Source organism: Hyperolius riggenbachi, chromosome 2 (genome assembly GCF_040937935.1).
Source record: "Hyperolius riggenbachi isolate aHypRig1 chromosome 2, aHypRig1.pri, whole genome shotgun sequence".
NCBI classification, from domain to species: Eukaryota; Metazoa; Chordata; class Amphibia; order Anura; family Hyperoliidae; genus Hyperolius; species Hyperolius riggenbachi.
Genome location: NC_090647.1, coordinates 484,030,664 through 484,057,970, shown reverse-complemented (window position 1 = coordinate 484,057,970; position 27,307 = coordinate 484,030,664). Strand labels below are relative to the sequence as shown.

Here is a 27,307-nt window from a genome sequence, read left to right as displayed (position 1 = left end):
TTTCTGGTGAAATGTTTGCCCGCATTGCAGTAATTTTCTGGTGAAATGTTTGCCCGCATTGCGTTTATTTTGTACTGACATGTTTGCCCGCATTACGTTTATTTTATACTGACATGCTTGCCCGCATTGCGTTTATTTTGTACTGACATGTTTGCCCACATTGCGTTTATTTTGTACTGACATGTTGCCCGCATTGCATTTATTTTATACTGACATGTTGCCCGCATTGCGTTTATTTTGTGCTGACATGTTGGCCTTTGCGTTTTTTTTTCTGGTGTCCAGGGTAACTGTTACTGCATTTATTATTTAATGGTCATAGATGGCTATGTTTGCTGCTTTGTGGTTACGGTATACTATTAGCATCACACCGTTTCTGCACACCCATGATGCAAAGTCTCGTTTGTCCACATCATGGCGTAAACACTGCTTTCTTATGCCTCGCTGTTACATCATTACGTTAGCTCCGCCCATACAATGTCATGGACACGCCCATTTTTCGCCGCAGCGCGCGTTCCTCAGTCCTCCCCACTTTTCGCTGCAGCGCGCGGGGAGAACAATGCCTTTGGAGGTCAGGTCTGCTATACATATGCTGGATTCTTGGCAGAGGTGGCCATTACCATCTAGCGTGAGTACAGCTTTAGATAATCAACCTTGGGCAAAGTTTGAGTTAGGATCATAAAATAAGTCACAGCAGAAAATGTTATTGTACATATGCTTAATTTTAACCTTATAGAGGGTAAAAAAGGTAAGAATGGAAAATGATCAGTACATTATCTGGGCAACAGTGTGCAGCTGTCCAAAGCAACCAATTACTATTCTTGTTTCACCCAACAGCTGAAACTTGGTGGCTCAATTCCAGCTCCTTCCAATTTTTTTTGGTCATGTCTCGCGTCACTTCTCACAAATCAGTCCCTCTGTGCGCCTCATCATCAGAAACGCCCCAGCAGTGTAGCCGGAAGTGAGGCTGGAGAAGACCAGCAGGGACACTAGTTACATGAGTCAGTCAGGCCGGAAGTGGGGCATGAGGCAGGAAGCGCTGGTGTCTAGGAGAGTGGGACGGTTGCTAGGTGCAGACAGGAAGTAGGCAGGCGGTGGTGATGGTGACAGAGATGGTGGCAGGCTGGATCGGTATGGCAGCAGGAGCCGGGCACTGTGTGACGCTATGTGCCCTGGCCCTGCTGGTCAGCCCGATATTTGGGGCTCACGTCAAGAAGGCGATGGAGGAGATGCCGGAGACGCACGATCACTACTACAACCACCAGCAGCTCACTGAGCGGCTCCAGTCCCTCGCTCTCGCCTACCCCGAGCTCTGCAGCCTCTTCAGCATAGGCAGCTCGGTGGAGTCCCGGGAACTGTGGGTGATGAGGATAACCGCGGACCTTCAGGCAGCCCCGCCAGACCGGCCGCAGTTCAAGTACGTGGGGAACATGCACGGCGATGAGACGGTGTCCCGCCAGGTGCTGATCTACCTCATCCAGTACCTGCTGGAGGGCTACGGCCGGGACCTCCGCATCGCTCGTCTCCTCAACACCACCGACATCTACATCATGCCCAGCCTCAACCCGGACGGCTTCGAGAGGGCACAGGAGGGGGACTGCGTGGGGCAGAAAGGGGGCAGAGAGAACGGCCAGCATCTAGACCTCAACCGCAACTTCCCCGACCAGTTCAGCTCCCAGCCACAGAAGCCCGACCCCCAGCTGCTGCCTGAGGTGGTGGACATGATGAAGTGGATCCGTGGAAACCGGTAAGAGAGGACCACACGTGTGTGAGAAACAAAGCTGGAGCTGCATCATCTGCATGAGAGCCTAGGAAGTGCTGATTGCTGCCTGTCCCAGAGTGTCTGAGAGAAGTACAATCTGTTGTCATATGCCTGTCACTGTGTCCATACAGCCTGCTGCCTGTCACTGTGTGTCTGAGAAAAGCACAGGCTGCTGCCGCCTGTCACTGTGTGTCTGAGGGAAGCACGGCCTGCTGCCTGGCACTGTGTGTCTGAGAGAAGCACGGCCTGCTGCCTGGCACTGTGTGTCTGAGAGAAGCATGACCTGCTGCCTGGCACTCAGTGGCGTAGCTACAAACCTCTGGACCCCGATGCAGAATCTTGATGTGGGCCCCCCCAGGCAACAACAGCCCCCCCACCCCAACGCCCGACGCACACACATATTCGAATCCCTATAGCTGTGCATGGCTATATCAATTCAGCTTTGCAGCAGCATGGGTGTCACGTTCAATTTGCAGACATACGCAGCACCCATAGGAAATAGGGCAATTAGTAGCAAGATACCTTTAATTAGATAGATTGCTATCAGTATAGGCATAGAATAAAGATGCATACACACATTCAATTTCGATTGGTCAATCACTGACCAATTTTACCACTGCATGTAGTATGAGGGCCAAGAGACTTTGAATAGTGTGAACAGAGCTGGGCTCTCATAATACCTAGAAGTAGTAAAATTGGCTGTTCAAAATTGTATGCGTGTACCAGGCTTTACAGCTAATACTGTACATACAATAGAGCTGGTTCACAATCAGTACAGGCACAGAGCAACACCTTATACTGTACATACTGAAGGTAACAGATCAGCACACACTGCAGCTAGTTTTCAATCAGTACAGGCACAGAGCAACACCTTATACTGTACATACTGGAGGTAGCAGGGATCAGCAAACACTGCAGCTAGTTTACTATCAGTACAGGCACAGAGTAACAGCTTATACTGTACATGCTGGAGGCAGCAGAGATCACCACACGCTGCAGTTAGTTTACCATCAGTACAGGCACAGAGTAACAGCTTATACTGTACATACTGGAGGTAGAAGAGATCATTACACACTGCAGCTAGTTTACTATCAGTACAGGCACAGAGTGACAGCTTATACTGTACATGCTGGAGGCAGCAGAGATCAGCACATTGCAGCTAGTTTACTATCAGTACAGGCACAGATTAATAGCTTATTCTGTACATACTGGAGGTAGCAGGGATCAGCACACGCTGCAGCTAGTTTACTATCAGTACAAGCACAGAGTAACAGCTTATACTGTACATACTGGAGGTAGCAGGGATCAGCACACGCTGCAGCTAGTTTACTATCAGTACAGGCACATAGTAACAGCTTATACTGTACATACTGGAGGTAGAAGAGATCAGTACACACTGCCGCTAGTTTACTAGCAGTACAGGAACAGAATAACAGCTTATACTGTACACATTGAAAGTAGCAGCGATCAGCCCGAACCTAGTGCTGGGAATACACGGCTCGATTCTGAGCTGATAAGATGGCTCGATAGATCATTTCCGACACGTCCGATCGTTTTGCCGCTCAATTCTGCATTTGGGACAATGGAAAAAGGTAAGAAAAACAAGCAAAATAAGAAAATAGGAGAATTGCCCACAGATTTGAGTGGCAAAAACGATTGGGCGCAGAATTGAGCCCCAGAATCCACACACACGCTGCTGACTGACGCACGCACACACCTTAGCACTGGGTCACAAAGCTGACTGGTAATACCAATTTGTATTATACAAACATGCCTAATTAAACTTCACACTTAAAGGGATACTGTAGGGGGAAAATGAGTTGAAGTTACCTGGGGCTTCTAATGGTCCCCCATAGACATCCTGTGCCCGCGCAGCCGATCACCGATGCTCCGGCCCCGCATTCGGTTCACTTCTGGAATTTCAGACTTTAAAGTCTGAAAACCACTGCGCCTGTGTTGCCGTGTTCTCGCTCCCGCTGATGTCACCAGGAGCGTACTGCGCAGGCCCAGTATGGTCTGTGCCTATGCAGTACGCTCCTGGTGACATCAGCGGGAGCGAGGACAAAGCAATGCAGGCGCAGTGGTGTTCAGACTTTAAAGTCTGAAATTCCAGTGGTGAACCAGAGGCGGGGCCAGAGCATCGGTGACTGGCTGCGCGGGCACAGTACTTCTGCGGGGGACCATTAGAAGCCCCGGGTACGTTCAACTCATTTTCACCCGACCCCCCCCTACAGTATCCCTTTAAATAGGATAATAATACAAGTGCTTAACCACTCCAGAATACTAAAAACACTGCAATAAAATGCTACATTATAAAGCATAAATTCCCTGGACAGATTATAGGACTATCACAACAAACATACCCAGGCAATCAGGGGTGAGCCTGGGGTGCCTGGCACCTGGGTGCAAGATTTTCTCTGGCGCCTATGGGAGTGGTTAAATTAACCGCGCCCAACCACATAACCACACCCATGTCCTGCCTAATCACACCCACACCTTCCACCTCTTTACGCATGCATGTGATACCCCATTCCTACCCCTCTTCCATTGGCTTGCTCCTGGCTGGCTTTGGCTGCCTGCGAATCTGCTAGTCTCTGGACTGACGCAGGCTGAGTGGTTCTTCGAGTGTGACGCAGTCACACACTGCGTATTTATGGCTGCCTGCGGCCACCCTACTCTCGCTCGCTGTCGTCGGCTCCTCCCCTGCCAAGCCCAAGCGTGAGGTGGGCTGCCTGTATCTTTCCCGTTATGCAGCCTGCCAGTGTTGCCAACCTTTCATGTTATTTTTTACTGAGAAATACCTAAAAATTTACTGACAAAGATTATTTTTACTGACAAAATTTCCCCACTAAATGCAAATAAGAGACACCGTTTTACCAGTAAATGCACGTAATGACAGACAGCCTTTCATCAGTAAATGCACATAATAAGAGACAGCTTTTCCCCAGTAAATGCACATAAGAGACAGCTTTTCCCCAGTAAATGCACATAAGAGACTGCTTTTCACCAGTAAATGCACATAAGAGACCGCTTTTCACCAGTAAATGCACATAATAAGAGACCGCTTTTCACCAGTAAATGCACATAATAAGAGACCGCTTTTCACCAGTAAATGCACATAATAAGAAACCGCTTTTCCCCAGTAAATGCACATAAGAAACCGCTTTTCCCCAGTAAATGCACATAATAAGAAACCGCTTTTCCCCAGTAAATGCGGGGAGCCCCTGCAGCGAGTGACGGGGAGCCCCTGCAGCGAGTGACGGGGAGCCCCTGCAGCGAGTGACGGGGAGCCCCTGCAGCGAGTGACGGGGAGCCCCTGCAGCGAGTGACGGGGAGCCCCTGCAGCGAGTGACGGGGAGCCCCTGCAGCGAGTGACGGGGAGCCCCTGCAGCGAGTGACGGGGAGCCCCTGCAGCGAGTGACGGGGAGCCCCTTGGGGCAGTGAGTGACGGGGAGCCCCTTGGGGCAGTGAGTGACGGGGAGCCCCTTGGGGCAGTGAGTGACAGGGAGCCCCCCCCAGCCGCCGCCGCTTCCCCCTTACCTTGCAGCGTCAGACCTCGATCAGCGGGCGACCTGACCAGAGCGGGCGCCGGTCGCACCCGCTCTATATGCGGAAGTGATGTCACTTCTGCATATCAGTGCGGGCGCTGGGTCCTAGCGCCCGCACTATTGGTAGCCACGGGGCCGCCTGATCGAGGTCTGACGGCTAGAGGGAGGGAGGTAGCGGCCAGCGGCGACTAGAGTGGGGGGGCCCGGGTTCTCCAGCACACTCCTGCCTCTCAGGAGGCGGGCCTGGTCGCCACGGCGACCCCTGCGACCGCGGGCCCTACGCCAGTGCTGGCACTGTGTGTTTGAGGGAAGCATGACCTGCTGCCTGGCACTGTGTGTCTGAGGGAAGCACGACCTGCTGCCTGGCACTGTGTGTCTGAGGGAAGCACGACCTGCTGCCTGGCACTGTGTGTCTGAGGGAAGCACGACCTGCTGCCTGGCACTGTGTGTCTGAGGGAAGCACGACCTGCTGCCTGTCACTGTGTGTCTGAGGGAAGCACAACCGACCTGCTGCCTGTCACTGTGTGTCTGAGGGAAGCACAGGCTGCTGCCTGTCACTGTGTGTCTGAGGGAAGCACAGGCTGCTGCCTATCACTGTGTGTCTGAGGGAAGCACAGGCTGCTGCCTGTCACTGTGTGTCTGAGGGAAGCACAGGCTGCTGCCTGTCACTGTGTGTCTGAGGGAAGCACAAGCTGCTGCCTATCACTGTGTCTGAGGGAAGCACAGCCTGCTGCCTGTCATTGTGTCTGAGGGAAGCACAGCCTGCTGCCTGTCATTGTGTCTGAGGGAAGCACAGCCTGCTGCCTGTCAATGTGTCTGAGGGAAGCATAGCCTGCTGCCTGTCAATGTGTCTGAGGGAAGCACAGCCTGCTGCCCATCACTGCGTGTCCGAGGGAAGCACAGGCTGCTGCCCGTCACTGCGTGTCCGAGGGAAGCACAGGCTGCTGCCCGTCACTGCGTGTCCGAGGGAAGCACAGGCTGCTGCCCGTCACTGCGTGTCCGAGGGAAGCACAGGCTGCTGCCCGTCACTGCGTGTCCGAGGGAAGCACAGGCTGCTGCCCGTCACTGCGTGTCCGAGGGAAGCACAGGCTGCTGCCCGTCACTGCGTGTCCGAGGGAAGCACAGGCTGCTGCCCGTCACTGCGTGTCCGAGGGAAGCACAGGCTGCTGCCCGTCACTGCGTGTCCGAGGGAAGCACAGGCTGCTGCCCGTCACTGCGTGTCCGAGGGAAGCACAGGCTGCTGCCCGTCACTGCGTGTCCGAGGGAAGCACAGGCTGCTGCCCGTCACTGCGTGTCCGAGGGAAGCACAGGCTGCTGCCCGTCACTGCGTGTCCGAGGGAAGCACAGGCTGCTGCCCGTCACTGCGTGTCCGAGGGAAGCACAGGCTGCTGCCCGTCACTGCGTGTCCGAGGGAAGCACAGGCTGCTGCCCGTCACTGCGTGTCCGAGGGAAGCACAGGCTGCTGCCCGTCACTGCGTGTCCGAGGGAAGCACAGGCTGCTGCCCGTCACTGCGTGTCCGAGGGAAGCACAGGCTGCTGCCCGTCACTGCGTGTCCGAGGGAAGCACAGGCTGCTGCCCGTCACTGCGTGTCCGAGGGAAGCACAGGCTGCTGCCCGTCACTGCGTGTCCGAGGGAAGCACAGGCTGCTGCCCGTCACTGCGTGTCCGAGGGAAGCACAGGCTGCTGCCCGTCACTGCGTGTCCGAGGGAAGCACAGGCTGCTGCCCGTCACTGCGTGTCCGAGGGAAGCACAGGCTGCTGCCCGTCACTGCGTGTCCGAGGGAAGCACAGGCTGCTGCCCGTCACTGCGTGTCCGAGGGAAGCACAGGCTGCTGCCCGTCACTGCGTGTCCGAGGGAAGCACAGGCTGCTGCCCGTCACTGCGTGTCCGAGGGAAGCACAGGCTGCTGCCCGTCACTGCGTGTCCGAGGGAAGCACAGGCTGCTGCCCGTCACTGCGTGTCCGAGGGAAGCACAGGCTGCTGCCCGTCACTATGCGTCGGAGGGAAGCACATGCTGCTGCCTGTCAGTGCATGTCGTAGGGAAGCACTGGCTGCTGCCTGTCAATGTGTGTCGGAGAGAAGCACATGCTGCTGCCTTTCAATGTGTCTGAGGGAAGCACAGGCTGCTGCCTGTCACTGTGTGTCTGAGGGAAGCACAGGCTGCTGCCTTTCAATGTGTCTGAGGGAAGTACAGCCTGCTACCTGTCACTGTGTATCCAATGGAAGCACAGGCTGCTTTCTGTCACTGTGCGTCTGAGGGAAGCACAGGCTACTGCCCGCTGCACTGTGCGTCTGAGGGAAGTACAGGCTGTTGCCGGTCACTGTGAGGGAAGCCCAGGCTGTTGGCCATTGTGTGTCTGAGGGAAGCACAGCCTGCTGCCTGTCGCAGTGTGTCTGAGGTAAGCTCAGCCTTCTGCGTGTCTTAGGGAAGCACAGCCTGCTGCCTGTCGCTGTGCATCTGAGGGACGCAAAGCCTGCTGCCAGTCGCTGTGCATCTGAGGGAAGCAAAGCCTGCTGCCAGTCGCTGTGCATCTGAGGGAAACAAAGCCTGCTGCCAGTCGCTGTGCATCTGAGGGAAGCAAAGCCTGCTGCCAGTCGCTGTGCATCTGAGGGAAGCAAAGCCTGCTACCAGTCGCTGTGCATCTTAGGGAAACAAAGCCTGCTGCCAGTCGCTGTGCATCTGAGGGAAGCAAAGCCTGCTTCCAGTCGCTGTGCATCTGAGGGAAGCAGTTGCTGTGCATCTGAGGGAAGCAGTTGCTGCCAGTTGCTGTGCATCTGAGGGAAGCAAAGCCTGCTGCCAGTTGCTGTGCATCTGAGGGAAGCAAGGCCTGCTGCCAGTCGCTGTGCATCTGAGGGAAGCAAAGCCTGCTGCCAGTCGCTGTGCATCTGAGGGAAGCAAAGCCTGCTGCCAGTCGCTGTGCATCTGAGAGAAGCAAAGCCTGCTGCCAGTCGCTGTGCATCTGAGGGAAGCAAAGCCTGCTGCCAGTCGCTGTGCATCTGAGGGAAGCACAGCCTGCTGCCAGTCGCTGTGCATCTGAGGGAAGCACAGCCTGCTGCCAGTCTCTGTGCATATGAGGGAAGTACAGCCTGCTTCCTGTCACTGTGTGTCTTAGGGAAGCGTTTCAGAGGAAAGCACAGCCTGCTGCCCGTCGCTGTGTGTCCAAGGGAAGTACAGCCTTTTGCTGTGTGTCCGAGGGAAGCACTGCCTGTCACTGTGTCTAAAGGAGAGTACAAATTGCAGCCTGTCGTGTGTCTGTGGGAAATAGACAGTGCTGCCTGTCACTAGGCAGGCATCTGCCTGTCACTGTGTCGGAGAATGGCAGGCGTCTGCAGAAGGTACAGAATGTTACCTGTCACTATGTGTCCAAGGGAAGTACAGTGTGTTTTGTGTCAGTGAGAAGTACAGACTTCTGCTCATAATTGTGTGGTGTCTGAGGGAAGGCAGATTGCTGCCTGCTGCTGTGCCTGTGAGAGGAGAGCAGATTGCTGCCTGCCGCTGTGCCTGTGAGGAGGGCAGATTGCTGCCTGTTGCTGTACGTGTGAGAGGGGAGCAGATTGCTGCCTGTCGCTGTACGTGTGAGAGGAGAGCAGATTACTGCCTGCCGCTGTGCGTGTGAGAGGAAAGCATTTTCCTTTTCGTGTGAGAGAAGTGCGCTTTGTTGCCGTGCATCAGATGAAATAGAACTTGTATACAGTGGATGGGTTTGTTTGTTCTCTAAGGCACACAGCCACAGGCAGCAGTCTTCTCACAAGCAATCTGTGCTATGCTGCCCTCAAAGGGAACCTGAAGTGAGAGAGATATCGAGGGTGACTCATTTAATTTTAAACAATACTAGTTGCCTGGCAGTACTGCTGATCCTTTGCCTCTAATACTTTTAGTCATAGACCCTGAACAAGCATGCAGATCAGATGTTTCTGACTGAAATCTGACTTAATCTAGTTGGACTTCATTTGCAAGCTAAATTCTAGTTTCTAGGTGGGTGATCCCGATACTACTGCTTCCAAAAAGATCAACAGGACTGCTAGGCAACTGGAATGGGTTATAAGGACATTCATGTGGCAGCCTCCATATCCCTCTCAATTTAGGTATCCTTTAGAGTTCTGTTGCCTGAATAATCTTGTGTGACAGTATTGGATAAGAGCTTATAAAAAACCACTGTACAGACATTCCTGCTGGTCTCCCTGCTGTATGGTATGTTCTGCTTTGGAGAGAGAGTAAGGGCAGGAGCCAGCTTCTACAAGGAACTACACTAGTAATCAGCCAAAGGTGTACCATCTCTATGGCTTGCTGAAGAGTAAGAGACCATTGTCTGGGGACACCTGCATACATGGTAGACTGTTGCTTTAAATCAAATGGGAATTGATTCTAAAAACAAAAGTTACTGTATATACTCGCCTATGGAGGGCAAAGGCTCTGGATCCTATAGAGTCTTCCCAGTCCTCTCAAATTTGCCATGTTCGGGAGTCCTCGGAAGGCTTCAGAAGCATTAGTGACTGGGAGTACTTCAGAAGATGGGTGACTCTGTACTGCGCTGGCTATGTGCAGAGCGGAACTGCCCGTCTTTTGGAAGCCTTCAGAGGGTCTCCGAAGGCATATTTGACCAGTTGTTTGAATACCTGCAACGGGGGCAACAGCACTGGAGCGAGGGTGCCATGAGAGGACTGGGAAGGCTCTGTAGGACCCAGAGCCTTAGGTGATTATATAACTTTTTTTTTTTAAATCATTTTACATTTAGTTTCAGCAATCATGAAAAGTTGTTTCCAAATTCTGCCAGTGACATGACTTTCAATGAATGAAGATCTGCTCCTCAGGCTCAGCATTGCACAGTAAAGCCCCACTGATCTGATCTGTGCAAGCACTTTACAGAATTTGCCTCTGCCTGTGTGACTATGCATTGACAGTGCATGTGCAGTTCCACTGTAAACTTCTTGATCAGGAGTCCAATCACTAGCACTTGGGGCTTGTTCACACTATCGGCGTTTGCTGATTTTTTTTTATTTATTTTTTTTAAAGCGGACCCAAACCAAACATTTTTTTTAATTCAAAATATTTAGTTGCACCACTCTGACACATACAAAGATAAATAAACACTCCTTCAAGCCTATGAGCATTTCAGTGCATGCTTTTCACCCTTCTCTTTTTATAACTGGGGTTATACAGGTGGCAGCCATTAGCAATTCCTCCTTTGCCAGACACCACCTACTCCGCCAGTTTGCCAATCTGTCCCGGCAAAATGAAAGGAAGGGAGGGGTTTCTCCAATAAATGTAAAATATTTAATATTTGTCTTCATGCAGCTGAAAAAAGGTTGCTATTTATTATTATAATTTAGAAAATAGATTTTATTTCTGAAATCTTGTATTTTTAATTTGGGTCCACCTTAAGTGCTGGTGATTTTTCAAATCCCTCGCTTGTGTAATGATTTCCTATGACTGTGATCACATGTATTTCGATTTTATTGAAATCGCAAACGCGCTACATGTACCATTTTCTGAGCGTTTTGGCTCAATGGAAGGTATAGGGAAATCGCTATGCGCTTGAAAAAGCGATTTCCCAAGCGCTTTTATTAATAGATTGTATTCATTCGTTTCCGGGTTAAAGAGTTCACTTCCTGACGTGAAAAAAATCATCGCTGATGATTAAAAAAGCTTTTCTAAGCGAAAAGCGCTGTAAAACAGTATAAATCGCTCAGCGCTTGCGATAGGGCTGGCGGTTTTATAATGTGAATAAGGCCTTACTGCATCACAGACTGTCATGTCTGCAGGCTGCAGTATTCTCAGACAGAATCAGTCCGTGCCTGACCCCTCATAGTCTGAACAGCAGGTTTATGCAATCAGAGAAACAGAAGCCCCACCAACAAAGCCTGTGAATCCTTCACTGTGGTCTGTTGCTTCAGTTCATGTTATTAGACTTGCAAGGTGATATTTTTAGCCGAAGTAGCCTCATTTCACAAAATAGTAGTGTTTGAGCCTCTCGTTACTTAGCTGCTAGATTATCTATTTTGATGTGTGTACGTTTATGAGCTTTAACAGGTTTTTTGATCCACAGTTTGTCCGTCAGATATAGTGTTTAGACACCGTTGCTGTTTACGTGCTCAGAATGACATCAGTGGAATCGGCTGTTTTGAGAGTGGATGCTTCACTCCATGCCTGTCATAGCATTGCTGCACTATTTTTTTTTTAATCTATCAACAGGATCTGTGCTATTTACAATGAGTCTCATATCTTTGTTTATGTCATGCAAAACAGAATTATCTCAGAACCAATTAACTGATATTGCTGAGCTCTGATGAGTCAATTGCTGACTCAAGCTTTCAGCCATATGCTCTATCTGTGTTATGAAGAGTAATAAAGTACATGCAGACATTACATTTGCTTTGCTGGGTTCTAGGATAAAAGAACCTGTTGGTAGGTGCAACCATGTGTGTTGGCTTTACCATTTGGGTATGACCAAGAGCTGTCACCACTTTACATTTGGGTCTTCCCTAACCCAGATAAGTACTTAAAGGGAACCTAAACTGACAGGGATATGGATGTTTCCTTTTAAAGAGACTCCGTAACAAAAATTACATCCTGTTTTTTATCATCCTACAAGTTCCAAAAGCTATTCTAATGTGTTCTGGCTAGCTGCAGCACGTTCTACTATCACCATCTCTGCAATAAATCAACTTATCTCTCTCTTGTCAGACTTGTCAGCCTGTGTCTGGAAGGCTGCCAAGTTCTTCAGTGTTGTGGTTCTGTGATGCATCTCCCCCCTCCTGGCCCCTCTATGCACACTGCCTGTGTATAATGATATCTTGAGATACAAAAGGAAGGATGTATACAGCCTGCTTGTGTATGAATGTATTTTCTATGTGTGGACATACTGTACATCAACCTACTTCCTGTTTTGGTGGCCATTTTGTTTGTTTATAAACAAACTTTTTAAAACTGTTTTTAACCACTTTTAATGCGGCGAGGAGCGGCGAAATTGTGACAGAGGGTAATAGGAGATGTCCCCTAACGCACTGGTATGTTTACTTTTGTGCGATTTTAACAATACAGATTCTCTTTAAACAATACCAGTTGCCTGGCATCCTGCTGATCTCCGTGTCTGCAGTAGTGGCTGAATCACACACCAGAAACAAGCATGCAGCTAATCCAGTCTTACTTCAGTCATAGCACCTGATCTGCATGCTTGTTCAGGATCTATGGCTAAAAGTATTAGAGACACAGGATTAGCAGGAGAATCGGGCAACTGGTATTATTTTAAAAGGAAAAACAATATCCTTTTCAGTTTAGGTTCCCTTTAAGCCCTTTCCTAGTTATAGCAGGTGTTTACTATTCTGGAAATCTTTGTTCATGCTTTAAAGCGGACCTGAACTCAGAACCTCTTCTCTGCTCTAAAAGATAAGCAACAGCATAACATTTAAAGAAAACATTTCTTTGTTACTGCTGGTACAAATCCAGCAATAAATCTGCAGTTTGTCTATTCCTTGTTTTCATGGAAGCAGACATATTGTTAACATCCTGTATTTACAAATGAGCTCTCTGCCGTGGCAGTCAGGTAAAACAAGGGGATAGATCAAATTACAACTTGTGATTAATCACAGATGAGGGGGAATTAGGCAGGCTAAACTCTCTAAATACATACAGGGTGCATTTCTATATCTTTCCCTCGGCACTGTGCAAGAGTTCAGGTCCACTTTAAGCCCTGCTTTACATCCGTGTTCTCTCCATTCCTTGCTCATCTTGCTGATTTCTTTTCTCCTGCCCCCGCTACTGTACTGACATCTGTAGTGCCTGATATGTGACTGCCTTGTCTGTTGCCTGTCTCAACCACTGGTAGGCTACTGACTTTGCCTTGTCTGCTGGCTGGCATAACTACCGACTCTGCCTTGTCTTCTGCCTGCCCGGCCTTGGCTTGAAATATCAATTCCGCTACTTGCCGTGTCCGACATCCTGTCTCTCATTTGTGGACTTTCCTTTTCGCTTTGTTTTCAGTGGGACAGTCTCGGGGCGTGATCTGGTAGTTACTTGCATCAAACTAGTCCACTGCCCACTTGCTTGCTGTAGTGTCCTGTTGACAAGTGGAAGTTGCTCTGAAGACCAGTGACTACTAAGATGTCCTGCAACTTGTGCCTACCTCTGGATTTAAAAGAAAATAAACCAACAGTTGTTTTAGTCTTTTCATAACTTAAAAGAGAACCCGAGGTGGGATTTAATTATGTTACTGGGGCACAGAGGCTGGTTGTGCACACTAAGACCAGCCTCCGTTGCCCCATGGTGTGCCTCCATGTCCCCCCTGCGCGCCGCTATACCCCCCGCAGTGCTGGCGACACGCAGCGTGTCACCAGCACAATGTTTACCTATGCGGTGTCAGTCAGCGCCGCTCCCCCGCATCGGCGCTACCCGCCCTCGTCACTTCCCTCCTATCAGCGGGAGGCAAGGGACACGGGCAGGTTGCGCTGATGCGGGGGAGCGGCGCTGACAGACAGCGCTTAGGTAAACATTGTGCTGGCGACACGCTGCGTGTCGCCAGCACTGCGGGGTATAGCGGCGCACAGGGGGGACATGGAGGCACACCATGGGGCAACGGAGGCTGGTCTTAGTGTGCACAACCAGCCTCTGTGCCCCAGTAACATAATTAAATCCCACCTCGGGTTCTCTTTAAGCACCGAGATTCTCATATACAAGTTACTATTTGAATAATTGGAAAAAATGTTGAACACAAGTTTTTAAACTTAAAGAGTAACTGTCGCGAAAATCTTAAAATTTAAAACACATACAAATAAGAAACACATTTCTCCCAGAGTAAAATGAGTCATAAATTACTTCTCTCCTATGTTGCTGTCACTTACAGTAGGTAGTAGAAATCTGACATTACCGACAGATTTTGGGCTAGTCCATCTCTCCATAGGGGATTCTCAACATGGCCTTTATTCTTTATCAGGGCTGTGGAGTACAAAAATCTTCCAACTCCGACTCCTCAGTTTATGAAACTCCGACTCCGGGTACCCAAAATGACTCCGACTCCTTATGCTAGGTACACACCATACAATTTTCTGTTAGATTCTTCTGTTAGATTTACCTACAACATGGAAAAAAGCTATCAGGCAGGTAAATCCAAGAGAAAATCTAACAAAAAATTGTATGGTGTGTACCTAGCATTAGTCTAATACTTAACAGGGCTGTGGATTTTGTACAAAAATCATCCGACTCTGACTCTTCAGTTCATGAGATTAACGACTCCGACTCCAAGTGCCCAAAATTGCCCTGACTCCGACTCCTGACAGTTTGCTGTCTTGCAGCCTCGTTGCATTGTGGGAAATAACCGCACCAACTGCCAAGCAAGCAGTATCTCCCTCTGTGCATAGAACTCTCAGTAATGAACATTCCGTACAGATCACCTGGCAGAACTAAAGATGTCACCTCCAGTGATGCATTTCAAAATGTAAATGGGGAGAGGAAATTTTTTACAATGGGCAAACTCTAACTAAATCCTATACAATAAAACCTAACTGTGCCTGCGTCATACACTTTCCCGGTCTGTCCGAAGCTTTTTTTTGTACTGCTCATGTGCGCAGTACAGACAGCTGTTGGGATGGGAGGTCGGGCCAGGGAGCAGGGCGGCCGTGTGCGCGGGCGCATGCTCCGGGCGGGTGAAGGCGCTCGCGGCGGGCTTGCGCTCTGAGTGGTGGTGGTAGTTTAATTACCTAGAGCCCGTTTTTAAACGGGCTTAGGTAGCCTAGAAGTCTATAAATGTTGTAAACAATAAGCAATTTGATTAATTATTTTCAGTACAGTTCCTCGTCAAATTATTCCAAAACTAAAGACATACAATTCAACTGACAAAGTATTTTTCCCTTTAAAAAGAGCGTACTTATGACCCAGCCAGTAAGTTATTGCCATTGATCTGTCTAGTTCATTTCTAGTTCAGCTCAGCATATTGACCGCAGATGTCTGGTTGCTCTAGGAAAGTCCACTGGGCTGTGTAAATTGGATAATGAACAGTTTTTTACATGAGCGCTGCAGAGCTCCCTCGGGTAAAGTCACTGCACTGATATTGTGCAGAGCTAATGCATCTGGTGAAAGAAGTAACCTAGCCAGAACGCATAGGCTACTGTAGTTGGTTGTAGATAACCGTAGCAGCGGCCTCAGGAGCCGCTGTTAACGGGAACTTTTGCAGGTGTTGAATTTTTATATAAATGTTATCAGTATTCAGTATAGGTGAATTAATTTGAAAGCTTCTGCGGTAGTGTTTATGTAGTGGGAAAAATGGGCAATCAAAATTGGATGTGTGTACCCACCCTAAAGGCAGCCATTCATCTAGCGATTCTGATTCAATTGACAAAGCGATCAACTTTATTAAAGAACTGACTTCAGTATGGTTGATCAAAAGTTTATCAACTAGTGACCCACACACTACAAATGAGATCCTATGCAATTCACCTTCAAATTCGATCTGACCAATGTTGTGTCTCCATGCTCTGAATGAAAATATCGATTCAGTCGATCGAATGACGTGAACTGTAACCGATTCCTGTGTGATTGACCGATCTCTTGCATCCTTCTTGATCGACTAAGCTGGTCGATTCGATATGAAATCAGCCACTTTTCACTGATTGGGAATTCTGGAACACACTCTACTATCTCTCGGTTAGATAAAATGATCAAATTGAATAGTCAATCGTACAGCCAAATTGCTAGATGTATGGCTACCTTTAGATGATACCAAATTGGTTTTGTTTTATTTAACTTGTTCCACATGTAGATGACTGAAATCTGATGGGCAGCTCGATGGCATAGTGGATAGCACTCTCGCCATGCAGCGCTGGGTCCTCTGTTCAAATCCCAGCCAAGGCACCATCTTCATGGAGTTTGTATGCTCTCCCCATGCCTTTGTGGGTTCCAAAATCTACAGATAGGTTAATTGGTTTCCCCCTAAAATTTGGCCCAACAGTGAACATATGACTATGGTAAGGAATGGAAATAAATAAAGTAACAGACTGCGCTAAAAAGATTATTTAATAAGATCAGAAGTATAAAAATTATTCAGTTGATCAATATTTGATGGCCTGAAAAATTGTGTGTATATATATATATATACAAGATAATAAAAGTCCATAAAAACAAATAAAACAAAATCAAGTGCACCCCTTAAGGATTGAAAGTGCAGAGAGCAAGCTGATTTTCACTGGCCAATGAAGTATTCACAGTAGGTTACTTGTAATAGATCCAAGGAATGGTTTCCAGTTGCATAAACTAATAGTGAGGCTTAGTATTGCACTGATAATGGGTTCTGGGACTGATATCCCATACGAAGTGATAGCAGGCTGCTTGATACAAGTATTAATGCATCCTCATGCGAATGTCTCAGATGTTACAAGTGACGTGAAAACAAACAATGTATATCATGATACGTCTCACCGTTCCAATTCCGTATGCGTGTAGTGGAATGCTGTTGCGGGGAGCCGCTCAATCTCACCCGCCCCGGCCGGCAGCTAGGTGAGAGAGTCTGGACGGATGTTAGCGTCGGGCTGGATTAGCCCGGCTCCCTTATCTGGCGAAGGCAGTATTGGGTGAGACCTTTGTCCGGAGATGAAGCTTCCGTGTGGTACAAGCGGTGCTAGCAGCCGCGTAGTTTCACCACGCCTCCTTCCCCTCTAGTGTGTGACGTCACAATTGCAGCCACTGCTGACGTTTCGGGAGGAACGCCTCCCTTTCTCAAAGCTGGGCTGCAGAGGGGATCGGAGACTCTTCTTATGTAGCTTTCCCCGCATACTGTTCTTAATCAAATGCATATAGATCCAAATCTTTATTCAGTCCATGAGGTATCAAGGAATTAAGATTAAATATCCACATAGTCTCTCTCCGGGACATTTCTAATAGGTAGTCCCCACCTCTCCAGGGTTTACTGACTTGTTCTATTGCGCAATATTTCGTTCCCTTAAAGGAACAACCATGTGATATCCTATAGTGCTCTGAGAGGGGATGTTTTTTATTCCCTTTTATAATATTTGTACAGTGCTCACTGAGTCTTTCTTTCAGAGCACGCTTAGTTCTTCCCACGTAGTGTTTTTGGCAGGGACAGGTTAGCAAATAGATGACTCCCTTTGTGTCGCAGTTAGTGACATCTTTAATCTTGAAAATTTCTTTATTTGTCATTGCTGTAATATCATAGACCCTTTCCACAGGTGAATTCGACTCCCGACAGGCCCTACAGAATCCACATTTCTTAAAGTACCCATTGTTCTTCCTCATTCTAATTGGTTTTATAGTGGGCGCTAATATATTGCCCAGATTTTTTGTTCTCCTAAAAATCATTCTAGGGTTCTCAGGTAAAATGGAGGTCAGTAAAGGATCCTCCCGTAACAGGTTCCAGTACTTCCCCACTATATTCCTGACTTTAGGGGCCTGTGAGGAGTACTGCATTACTAGATTGGGTTGTTGGCCAATTAAATTAGGTTGTTTGACTTTATTTTCTAATAGTTTACATCTCTCTGTGTTTTTGGCCCTTTCCATAGCCTCCGCAATCAGTTCCTCAGGATATCCTTTGAGTTCAAACCTATCTTGTAGAGTCTCTGCTTCTACTTCAAAGTCTGTTATCTTAGAGCAGTTCCTCCTGAGCCTTAAAAATTGGCCACCTGGGATATTCATGAGCCATCTAAAGTGGTGACAGCTATCCACATTGATGAAGCTGTTAGTGTCCACTGGTTTCAGATAGGTTTTTGTTAATAACCGCCCTTCTTCCCTATATATTGTCAAATCCAGGAAATTGACTTGTTGCTGACTGTACTCACTTGTGAATTTCAAATTATAATTATTATTATTGATCCACCCAATAAATGTGTCAAGGCTAGATTTACTCCCCCGCCATATAAAAAAGGCGTCATCTATAAATCTCCTCCAGAGCACCAAGGAGGCCCCGGGGCCCACTGGGCCATATAATTGGAAGTGTTCCCAGTGGGACATATACAGGTTTGCAAAGGAGGGGGCAAACCGTGTCCCCATCGCCGTCCCGGTGCTCTGGAGGAAGTACTGACCCTCATAGTTGAAATAGTTATGCTTCAAAATGAAGTGTATACTTTCTAGAACAAAATGAATCTGGTCTTCCAATAAACTCTGCGCTTCCTGCATAAAAAACTTTACAGCTTCAATTCCCTTGTCATGAGGAATCACAGTGTATAGGGAACTCACATCAATCGTACAAAGCCAATCTCCATCCTTCCAGGTGTAATTATCAAGTATCCTTAAGAAATGACCTGTATCCTTAATGTAACTTGGAGTATTCTTAACTAACTCTTGCAGATATATATCGACATAATGGGATAAATTTGATGTTATGGAGCCAATCCCCGATATGATTGGTCTCCCTGGTGGGTCTACCAGTCCCTTGTGTATTTTCGGAAGATGGTAATACACAGGGATTCTGGGATACATCTCATATAGGTAGGCATATTCATCCTCATTGATGATCCCTATGGTTTTAGCCTCCTCCAACATGACCTTTAATCTTTTAAGAAATTTTTGAGTGGGGTCCATCGATAATGGTAGATAGGTATCCACATTATGTAATTGTCGTGTTGCTTCACGATGATACTGCTCAATGTCCTGTAAAACTACACCTCCCCCCTTATCAGCCGGCCTAATAACAATGGTATTGTCATTCTGTAAATTTCTCATTGCCTGTCTTTCTTGTGGGGATAGATTGTCTACAAAATGAGTTTTAAGTTTTTTAATATCTTCCAAGACCAAAGTCTCAAAGGAATTCATTGCTTTACTAGCTTCCTGGATTGGGTTGAATTTAGACTTGCATTTCAGCCCTGAGTGTTTATAGATATCTACTTGTGTGGAATTTTCAATTAACTGTTTTTCTGTTTTCTTCAAGAAGTGTTTTTTGAGACATAATTTCCTCATAAACTTCTTAACGCTTATGAAGGCCTCAAATTTGTTGAGCTTGCTGCCTGGGGCAAACTTGATGCCCCTTGATAATACCCCATGCTCCATTAAGGAGAGAGGTCTGTGACTGAGATTGAATATTCCCCCCTCCCCCATGGGTAAAGTAACGTGAGTGGGGTTCTCTATTTTTTGCGATTTCTTAGATAGCCCCCTTCCCCTCCGCCCTCTTGGCCTGCACTTTGTCTTTTGTCCTTGATATAATGCTCTATCCTCTGTTGTTGTAATTTGTCTGGCGGGTTTTTTTTCTGTCGCTGTTGTTTTGTTGCACTTCTTGTTTCCCTTTGAAAATTTGGCATCCCAAAGGTTAATGCTGTACGGTAGTCTAAAAAATGCACATTGGATTTTGGGTTGGCCCCCAGTACATTAAATCTATTTGATGTAGGAATATCTATACAGGATCCTACCTCCTCTTGCCTCCTCTGATCTTCATTAGTTTCTATGGTGCATACTGGTGTATTAACACCAAAATGCATGGCTGTCCTATGTTGACCAGGGGGGTCAGAAGAAGCTATATTAGATTGACTGCTTGTTGCTGCAGTGGCTATAGAAGGTATCCCAGTTGTCCTTGGATTAGTTAAATTAATCGTTTTGGATACGGGGGTCTCACTCTTGTTATGAAGGATTGTTTCTATAATATCTTCCCTAGAGGACACGAGGGGATCGTGGGTGGGGGATCTGGAAATGATGGTGTCTGCTGATCTGATAGTCACAGACTCCTTAACTGGAACTGTCACTGAGCCTGTGTCAATCTGCCCACCCACCTGGGGATTGTTTGGTATAACATCTAATTCTGCCCTATAATTGGTCCCAGGAGCCTCATTGGAAGATTTGGGTGGTGATGAGATGGTGCTATGGTTAGAGGGGACCCCGTTAGATACAATTGAAATGGTGGGGACTATATTCTCAGTAGAAGAGGAATTAGAATTGTCAGATGTTACCGCGGGTGGACTCTGGTCTAAGACTTCTAGTGACAAATTCTCAATAGAGGATACCTCTTCCAGACCTAATATTATGTCATCATCGGGATATGTCCGTTTAGGCAATTGATTCTTTTCCCCATATAGGCCATCCCTTTCGAAAGGAATGGCTTGTGAGCTCCTCCAAAGGTCAGTTAGTGACATGACTTTAAATACTCTGTAAACTCTCTCTCTCTCTCTCTCTTCTCTCTCTCTCTCTCTCTCTCTCTCTCTCTCTCTCTCTCTCTCTCTCTCTCTCCCTCCCCCCCTCCTCCCCTCTCTCTCCCTCCCCCCCCTCTCTCTCTCTTTCTCCCTCCCCCCCCTCTCTCTCCCTCCCCCCCTCTTTCTCCCTCCCCCCCCTCTTTCTCCCTCCCCCCCTCTTTCTCCCCCCCCCTCTTTCTCCCTCCCCCCCTCTTTTTCCCTCCTCCTCTCTCTCTCTCTCTCTCTCTCTCTCTCTCTCTCTCTCTCTCTCTCTCTCTCTCTCTCTCTCTCTCTCATCTAGGGATGGTTAATGAGATGCACATAATTCCAAGTCGAATTCCTACACCCTGGCAGGGATAACACTTCTGCCAGGTCCATCATGGGAACATGTCCTCCTTTTCATTTCAGGGTATAGAATGTGTGTTTTGAGACCTGTCCGAGGAGGGGACATGTTAAAATTATTACTTACCCGGGAAGCTTATTAGATTTATTTAATTGGGTACACGATCACCGTATGGTCTTAAAGGATACATCTGAGGACATCTAAAATAAAAAAAAAATCCACTTACCTGGGGCTTCCTCCAGCCCCTGCAAGCCATCCTGTGCCCGCACCGCAGCTCCGCTCCAAGCTGGTGGTCCGGGGTCCTCCCTGGTGCAAAATACCGACTGCGTGAGTGGCTCACTGAGGCACGCTGACGTCATCCAGACTGTACTGCGCAGGCGCAGTAGTTCTGAGCCTGCGCAGAACAGCCTGGATGACATCCGTGTGACTCAGTGAGGCGCACAGTGGAATGCAGGAAGATGCCGACCTGGCGAGGTCGGCCCCTGCACCGGAGGGGACTGGGAGCCAACGGAGCTGCAGCGAGGGCACAGGTCGGTTGCCAGGGGCTGGAGGAAGCCCGAGGTAAGTGGACATTCCCTTTAATACAAGGTGGAACTATAACCGATTTATTATAATTTTGCAATGGCTTTATACAATTTATTTATATGCTACTTGACCCCATCTCTTGCATTTTCCTGTGTGTGATATGCCTCTTCTTGTCATGTAGCCTCCTTCATATGACCAACTTTTACTCATTTAGGGCTGGTGCACACCAAAAGCGGTTCTAAACGTTTTTTAAAACTTGCGGGGAGGGGGGGGGGGAGCTAAACCGCTTAGGTAATGAATGGGATGGTGCACACCAGAGCGGTTCGTCTTTTTTTTCTGATCGATTTCCGTGCACTTTAATAGGAAATCGCTCGGAAAATTCTCGGAAATCGTTCGGAAAGCAAATCGGACATGTTGGAAATAATCAATCTGACAGTAAATAGGCCAGAAAATCTTAGTGTGTACCCAGCATTAGGAGCCAGAATTTATTCGTTTTGAAAGGGTCTGGCAGTGACAAACCAAACACAGGTTTATTTGACTGAGCAAATAGTATAAATGAGTAAGTAAAATTAATGTATCAGATTGTTATGTGACTACAGTTATAAGAAATCCCCTGCAGCCAGTGGAGTGCTTCCACAGAGATATGACAGAAGATTTTAGGCTTATCCCCTTGTTTGTGTAAACTGTACTAAAAACCAGAGGACAAAAACCGTCAAAACCAACACATACGCAATAGTCAGTTTCTTTCACACAGTACCTATCCACTCATCTGAATCCATAACTTTGTTGTGTAGATCTATATCTTCTTACTGTGTACTGTACTTAGGTGTCTTTTTCCTTTTGTACTTGCTGACATATTAAGTTCTTGTGTCCTGTCCATAAGATGACTTCTGATAGGACACGTTTTCTCGGAATGAAGCTTGTATGTACTTGCTCGGTGCTGCTTTAACACACCTTCATAGCTACTCAGTCTCCAGGTTGCAGTTTGTAATTATTTTTCATTTCCAAGCCATTAGATTGACTAAATAAATGGAGTGCAGCAGACTGGATCCATCAGCACCTGCGACTGCTTTTAAACTCCGTTACTGCTTGAAGTAGTTTTACTTTGACCAAATGAGTTCTCTTAATGAAATAATCAATAACTGCCAAAAGCTTTAACACAAGGAAGTAAAGAAATGAAATGGTTTGGTATGATTTCCAGAGCAGCAGTGCTGTTCTCATATCCTCTGCGTGTGGTTTTGGCCCACTGCAAATGTGATTTTTGAAGTTGTTGAACCAGCTGATTCAGTTTTACATAATTGTGAAGCACTGTTGCTTTCTCCAGACCACATGATAGTTTTGTTTTTAGTCTAGAGCCACACAAGCAATTCTTAAACTCTCAATTGCCAAAGTAAGATTGTGCATAAATCAGTTTGTATCACATTGTTAAAAATGAGAGCAACTACGTAGGCTTTTAGTCCTGTTTGTCATCTTTTTCCGTCACTAGGGCCTGGTGCACACCAAAAACCGCTAGCAGATCCGCAAAATGCTAGCAGATTTTGAAACGCTTTTTCTTCTTTTTCTGTAGCGTTTCACCTAGCATTTTGCGGTTTTGTGAAGCGTTTTTGGTGTAGTAGATTTCATGTATTGTTACAGTAAAGCTGTTACTGAACAGCTACTGTAACAAAAAACGCCTGGCAAACCGCTCTGAAGTGCCGTTTTTCAGAGCGGTTTGCGTTTTTCCTATACTTAACATTGAGGCAGAAACGCATCCGCAATCCAAAATCTGCAGCAGCCCGAGAGTATGCGTTTCTGCAAAACGCCTCCCGCTCTGGTGTGCACCAGCCCATTGAAATACATTACCCTAGCGGTTCCGCACCCGCAAGCGGATCGCAAACCGCAGCAGAACCGCTCTGGTGTGCACTAGGCCTTAGTGCTTTAGCCCAGGAGAGGTGGGTAGTAGAAAGTACTAGCGATTCATCTCCTGTACTTTGTGCAAGTTTTGCATTGGGCCACCCAAGCACTCTATACATAACTGATGTGGCACACCAGAACATGCCAAGGACAGCCACAGTGTCAGAGGTGCAAGAAGGGGATGGGAAACAGTGTGTTGTTAATCACTACTAATCAAAGCATGTATAGAATTGATTATTATCAGCACAGAACCAATAAAGAGTACTGAATAAAGAATACTGTGGTTGAGGGTGGGCCCCTCAGGGCCCCGATGTGGTCGCTACTTCTGCACCCCCTATTGCTATGCCACTGGCTGTGGCTCATTTAAAGAGTGTAAATAACATAGTAAACAAAATTGCTTTTATTATTATTTTTTTTTATAATTTAAAACACAAAAGAGATTAAAAGCCCCAATAGTGCAAAATGTCGAATTAATTTTCATGAGAGAAATTAATGTGGTAGTATACTCAAAAAGATGGGTTAAGACTGGTATCCACTGGAACAGCAGATCCTACTCGAGTTAAGAATGTCACTCTCTATAGAAAAGGTAAATGGGGTGATGCCCCTCCACCACACAAAATAAACAACTGGTGAAACAGAGGCGCCAGATAAGGATACAAAGGTTAAAAACTGTTTAAAAGGGAGGTGGTGGACTTACCTCCTACAGATGGACTCGAAAGGCAATATTAACTGTAAAATTGGTTTTATTAAAAAAAAACACCTCAAAATATTGTAACGCATTTCACAGCTAATATCCCGCTTCTTCAGGTAGGCCTACGCAGGCGCTCATACCTGGCTTGGCTTGTGACAAGCTCCCTGTCCTGTCTGAAGAAGTGTGATATTACCCGTGAAAGGCATTGCAATGTTTTGAAGGTTTTTTTTTTTTTTAAACTAAAACCAATCTTACAATTAAAATTGACTTTCGAGTCCATCTGTGAAAGGTAAGTCCACCACCTCCCTTTTTAAACCGTTTTTTAACCTTTTTATCCTTATCTGGTGCCTCTGTTTTACCAATCGTATATTTTTTTCATAATATTCATTTATAGATTTAGTCAGTGTTTGTCCATTGTAAAATCTTTCCTCTCCCCGAATTTACATTGTCAGGAATATACTGGGGTGCTTATGATGTAAGGATAATATTTTCATTTGCCTGTCTGACTGCTATGTACTGTACTTCAGATGCGTATGTATGGGTCATCATCTGGCTTTGGGGGAAGCTGTACTTGTCTGTGTGACAGTGTGGAATACAATTACCCTCAGTTCCTGGGAGAGCAGGGAGCTAATTAGAAGCCCTATTGTCCCATTATACCAATCAGGACATAGTCAGGGAACTTCAAAGACCTACATTTGCATCTAAAGAGGACTTCAGTGAATAATGCTTGGGGTAATAAGACAATGGCAGAAGTGAAGTGTGTTGAAGTCCTTTTGATACCATTTGCTACCTGTGGAAGTTGAATTATTGGTGGAGGTGCAACCTCCTTATCTTTGATCAGCTAGGAAGTACTGTCAACAATGGGGTTGTCACCTGTAATGTGGACTAGGGAAATCTTTTCATGTATGTGGGCTATTGTACATTTTTCGCAGGTGGATGTTAGATCTCTGGAGATCCAATTATGACTGAGGATGCAATTAAATCTAGCTCCCCCCCCCCGTCCACACAGGCTTACAGCCTCGAGGCGAATATTTCATTATAAAAACCAGGGGACATCTACCTCAAATCAGTTCTCTTCTGACGGTAGCTACGGCTGGTCTCCTGGCCTAAGCTAGTGGACTCCTGGCCTAGCCAGAACTGTGTCCGTCCACACAAAAGTCCACGATTCTTCTATCTGGACCCCTTTATTTTGGTAAGCAAAATCGCTTTGTGTGTTATCTTTGTAACGTTTATCTTGTAACTATTTTTACTTTGTTTTTTGTAATCTTTTTGTATATATTAAGTTCTGCACTGTTCTATGTTTTTCTGGAATATTAAATTATTATTTAATAAGCTTGACTTCTGCTGTACTAAACTAACACTCATAGCCTAGAAGAGACTGAAGTGTAACCGTGTATAAGTTCATGCCTAGTTGTATGTTTGAGCAACACTACCGTATGAAATTGTAATTGCATTGTGTGTGGGGGCGTTTGTCATACGTTGACCTAAGCGCGCAGCTGACCCAACGTACGAACAACGCCAGTGCGAGTAGCGACAGCAGAGTGGCTAACAGTATCGTTCGGAACGACTGTTAGTGGGTCTTTGCTTCACGACAGTGTAAGATTGCATCTGTGTGGGTGTGTGGGTGCGTGGCGTTCCCGTATTTGGCCTAAGCGCAAAGCTGACCCAAATCCGAAAACGTGGAGTGCGCGCTGGGGACTCGACAGCAGAGTGGAAGTGTCTAGCGAACCGCTAGTGGTGGCAGTGAGAGGTGTTCTGAGGGGTTCCAGCCTTGTTTTAGCTTGACTAAGGCTGCTTCCCCTCTCAGTCTGGTCAAACCCGCAGTCGGGAACCGTATACGCAGGCGTGCCGCGGGCCGGTTCCTGACATACATTATGAAATGTATTACTGGTGGTGATTACTTTAGTTCTGCCAGGTGATCGGTGCGGAATGTTTGTTACTGAGAGTTCTATGCACAGAGGGAGAAATTGCTTGCTTGGCAGTTGGAAAAAGCCATTATTTCCCACAATGCTTTAAGGTTCACAGCCAACTGTCAGGACCTTGGTCATGACATAACACTGTGGACGGGGTCTCACCACAATATCAGCCATACAGACCCGCCTGATCTCCTAGCGGTATGGACGAGCTGAGTTCGTCCAGGAAAAACATGCAAAAAGGGGTAATGGCTGAGCTCGTCCATGCCGCCAGGGAGATTTCCTGTTTCTCTGCACCGCCTGCTGCACTTTTTACTGATCAGAGGGATTCCCCAGGATGGCTGGATGCCTGTCAGCACGCTGTGGGTTGCGATCTGTGCTATCCCCCAGCGTGCAGAACTAGCATCCAGCCACCCTGGGGAATCCCTGTGCAGCCAGCGGGCAGAGAATGTGCTGGCTGCGTGCTGGATTCCCCTTTCTCTGCGGGCGGGTGGTCGGGTGTCCATTCTGTGTGTGTGTGGGGGGGGGGGGGGGAAGGGGGTCGTCCCCTTCTGTTCAGGCTGGTCGGGGACTCCTGTGTGTGTAGGGGGGAGATTCCTCTTCTATGGGGGCTGGTCGTGGCCTGCGGGGATCCTCTTTCTGTGCGGGGGTGGGTGTCCCCATCTATGGGGGATGGTCGTGGCCTGCGGGGATCCTCTTTCTGTGCGGGGGGGGGGGGTCCCCTTCTATGGGGGCTGTGGGTGGCCTCTCCCTGCTGATCCCTCGTCGCGTACCTCTGATAGCTTCCCCAGTGCCTTCTTCCATGTCCCTTGGCGGATTTTGCTTCACCCTCAGCAATCACATGTCTCCCGTCAATCGGCGTTGATGGCACCAGGGTCACACAGCATCATCATCTCGCAGCAAACACTTTTTTTTTTTATTGAATTTAATACAATAACCTGAATTGAATTCAATATATAAAAAAATTGATTGCAAAAAAAAATTGGTTGAAAATGATTGGAAATTAATTGAACCACTTTTTGCGCGGAAATCCTGGGGAAATAGAACGCCAGGGTGGCTACAATAAAGATTTCTTGTGGGAAATCAGCAGCTGCTTGCAATAAAGTTCAATCCTTGGTTAAAGTGAACTTTACCTGACAAATAAAAAAAAAAAAGGGTACTTACGTATGATCCCGTCTGGAAAGTTGGCAGCTTTTTGTTAAAGTTCTGTTTGATCCTCTAGCCAGATCTAACCATTTTTAGGAAGCTGAAAGTCATGGCTTTCCTTTGCACTGGGTCCCGAGTCAATGCAATGCCCCACTCCCAAGTTGGGGGGGGGAGGGCGAGGGGTTGGGGGATGGGTGTCCCCTGCACTTTGCTGCAAAGAGCACAGTGGAATTGAGTCTCCTGCCCATGCCAGTAAGACAGAGGAGATGAGGGTGCATAGCTGCGCTGCTCCTTCATCTATAATGAGAGACCCAGGGCACTTGACATGAGTTTTGAAGACACAGATTTATGCTGCAAAGGAAGAAGACGACCTACCAGGTGTGCTGCTTATCA

General features: G+C 47.4%; 2 protein-coding genes across 6 annotated transcripts in view; one reads left to right on the top strand and one right to left on the bottom strand.

Moving 5' to 3' along the window:
* Window positions 1–1,028, bottom strand: part of TMIGD1 (transmembrane and immunoglobulin domain containing 1) — an 89,568-nt gene extending 88,540 nt beyond the window's left edge. For 3 of the 5 annotated variants that reach the window (XM_068270313.1, XM_068270315.1, XM_068270317.1), the window contains exon 1: window positions 770–1,028. The gene's annotated coding sequence lies outside the window, so the exon portion shown is untranslated. The remainder of the gene's footprint in view (window positions 1–769) is intronic. The other 2 variants (XM_068270322.1, XM_068270321.1) reach the window with 1 other exon arrangement.
* Window position 1,029: 1 nt separating this feature from the next.
* CPD (carboxypeptidase D) overlaps window positions 1,030–27,307 on the top strand; it is a 159,822-nt gene continuing 133,544 nt past the window's right edge. Inside the window, exon 1 of the mRNA XM_068270312.1 lies at window positions 1,030–1,744. Coding sequence (XP_068126413.1) covers window positions 1,098–1,744 — 647 coding nt within the window. The 5' untranslated portion in view covers window positions 1,030–1,097. The remainder of the gene's footprint in view (window positions 1,745–27,307) is intronic.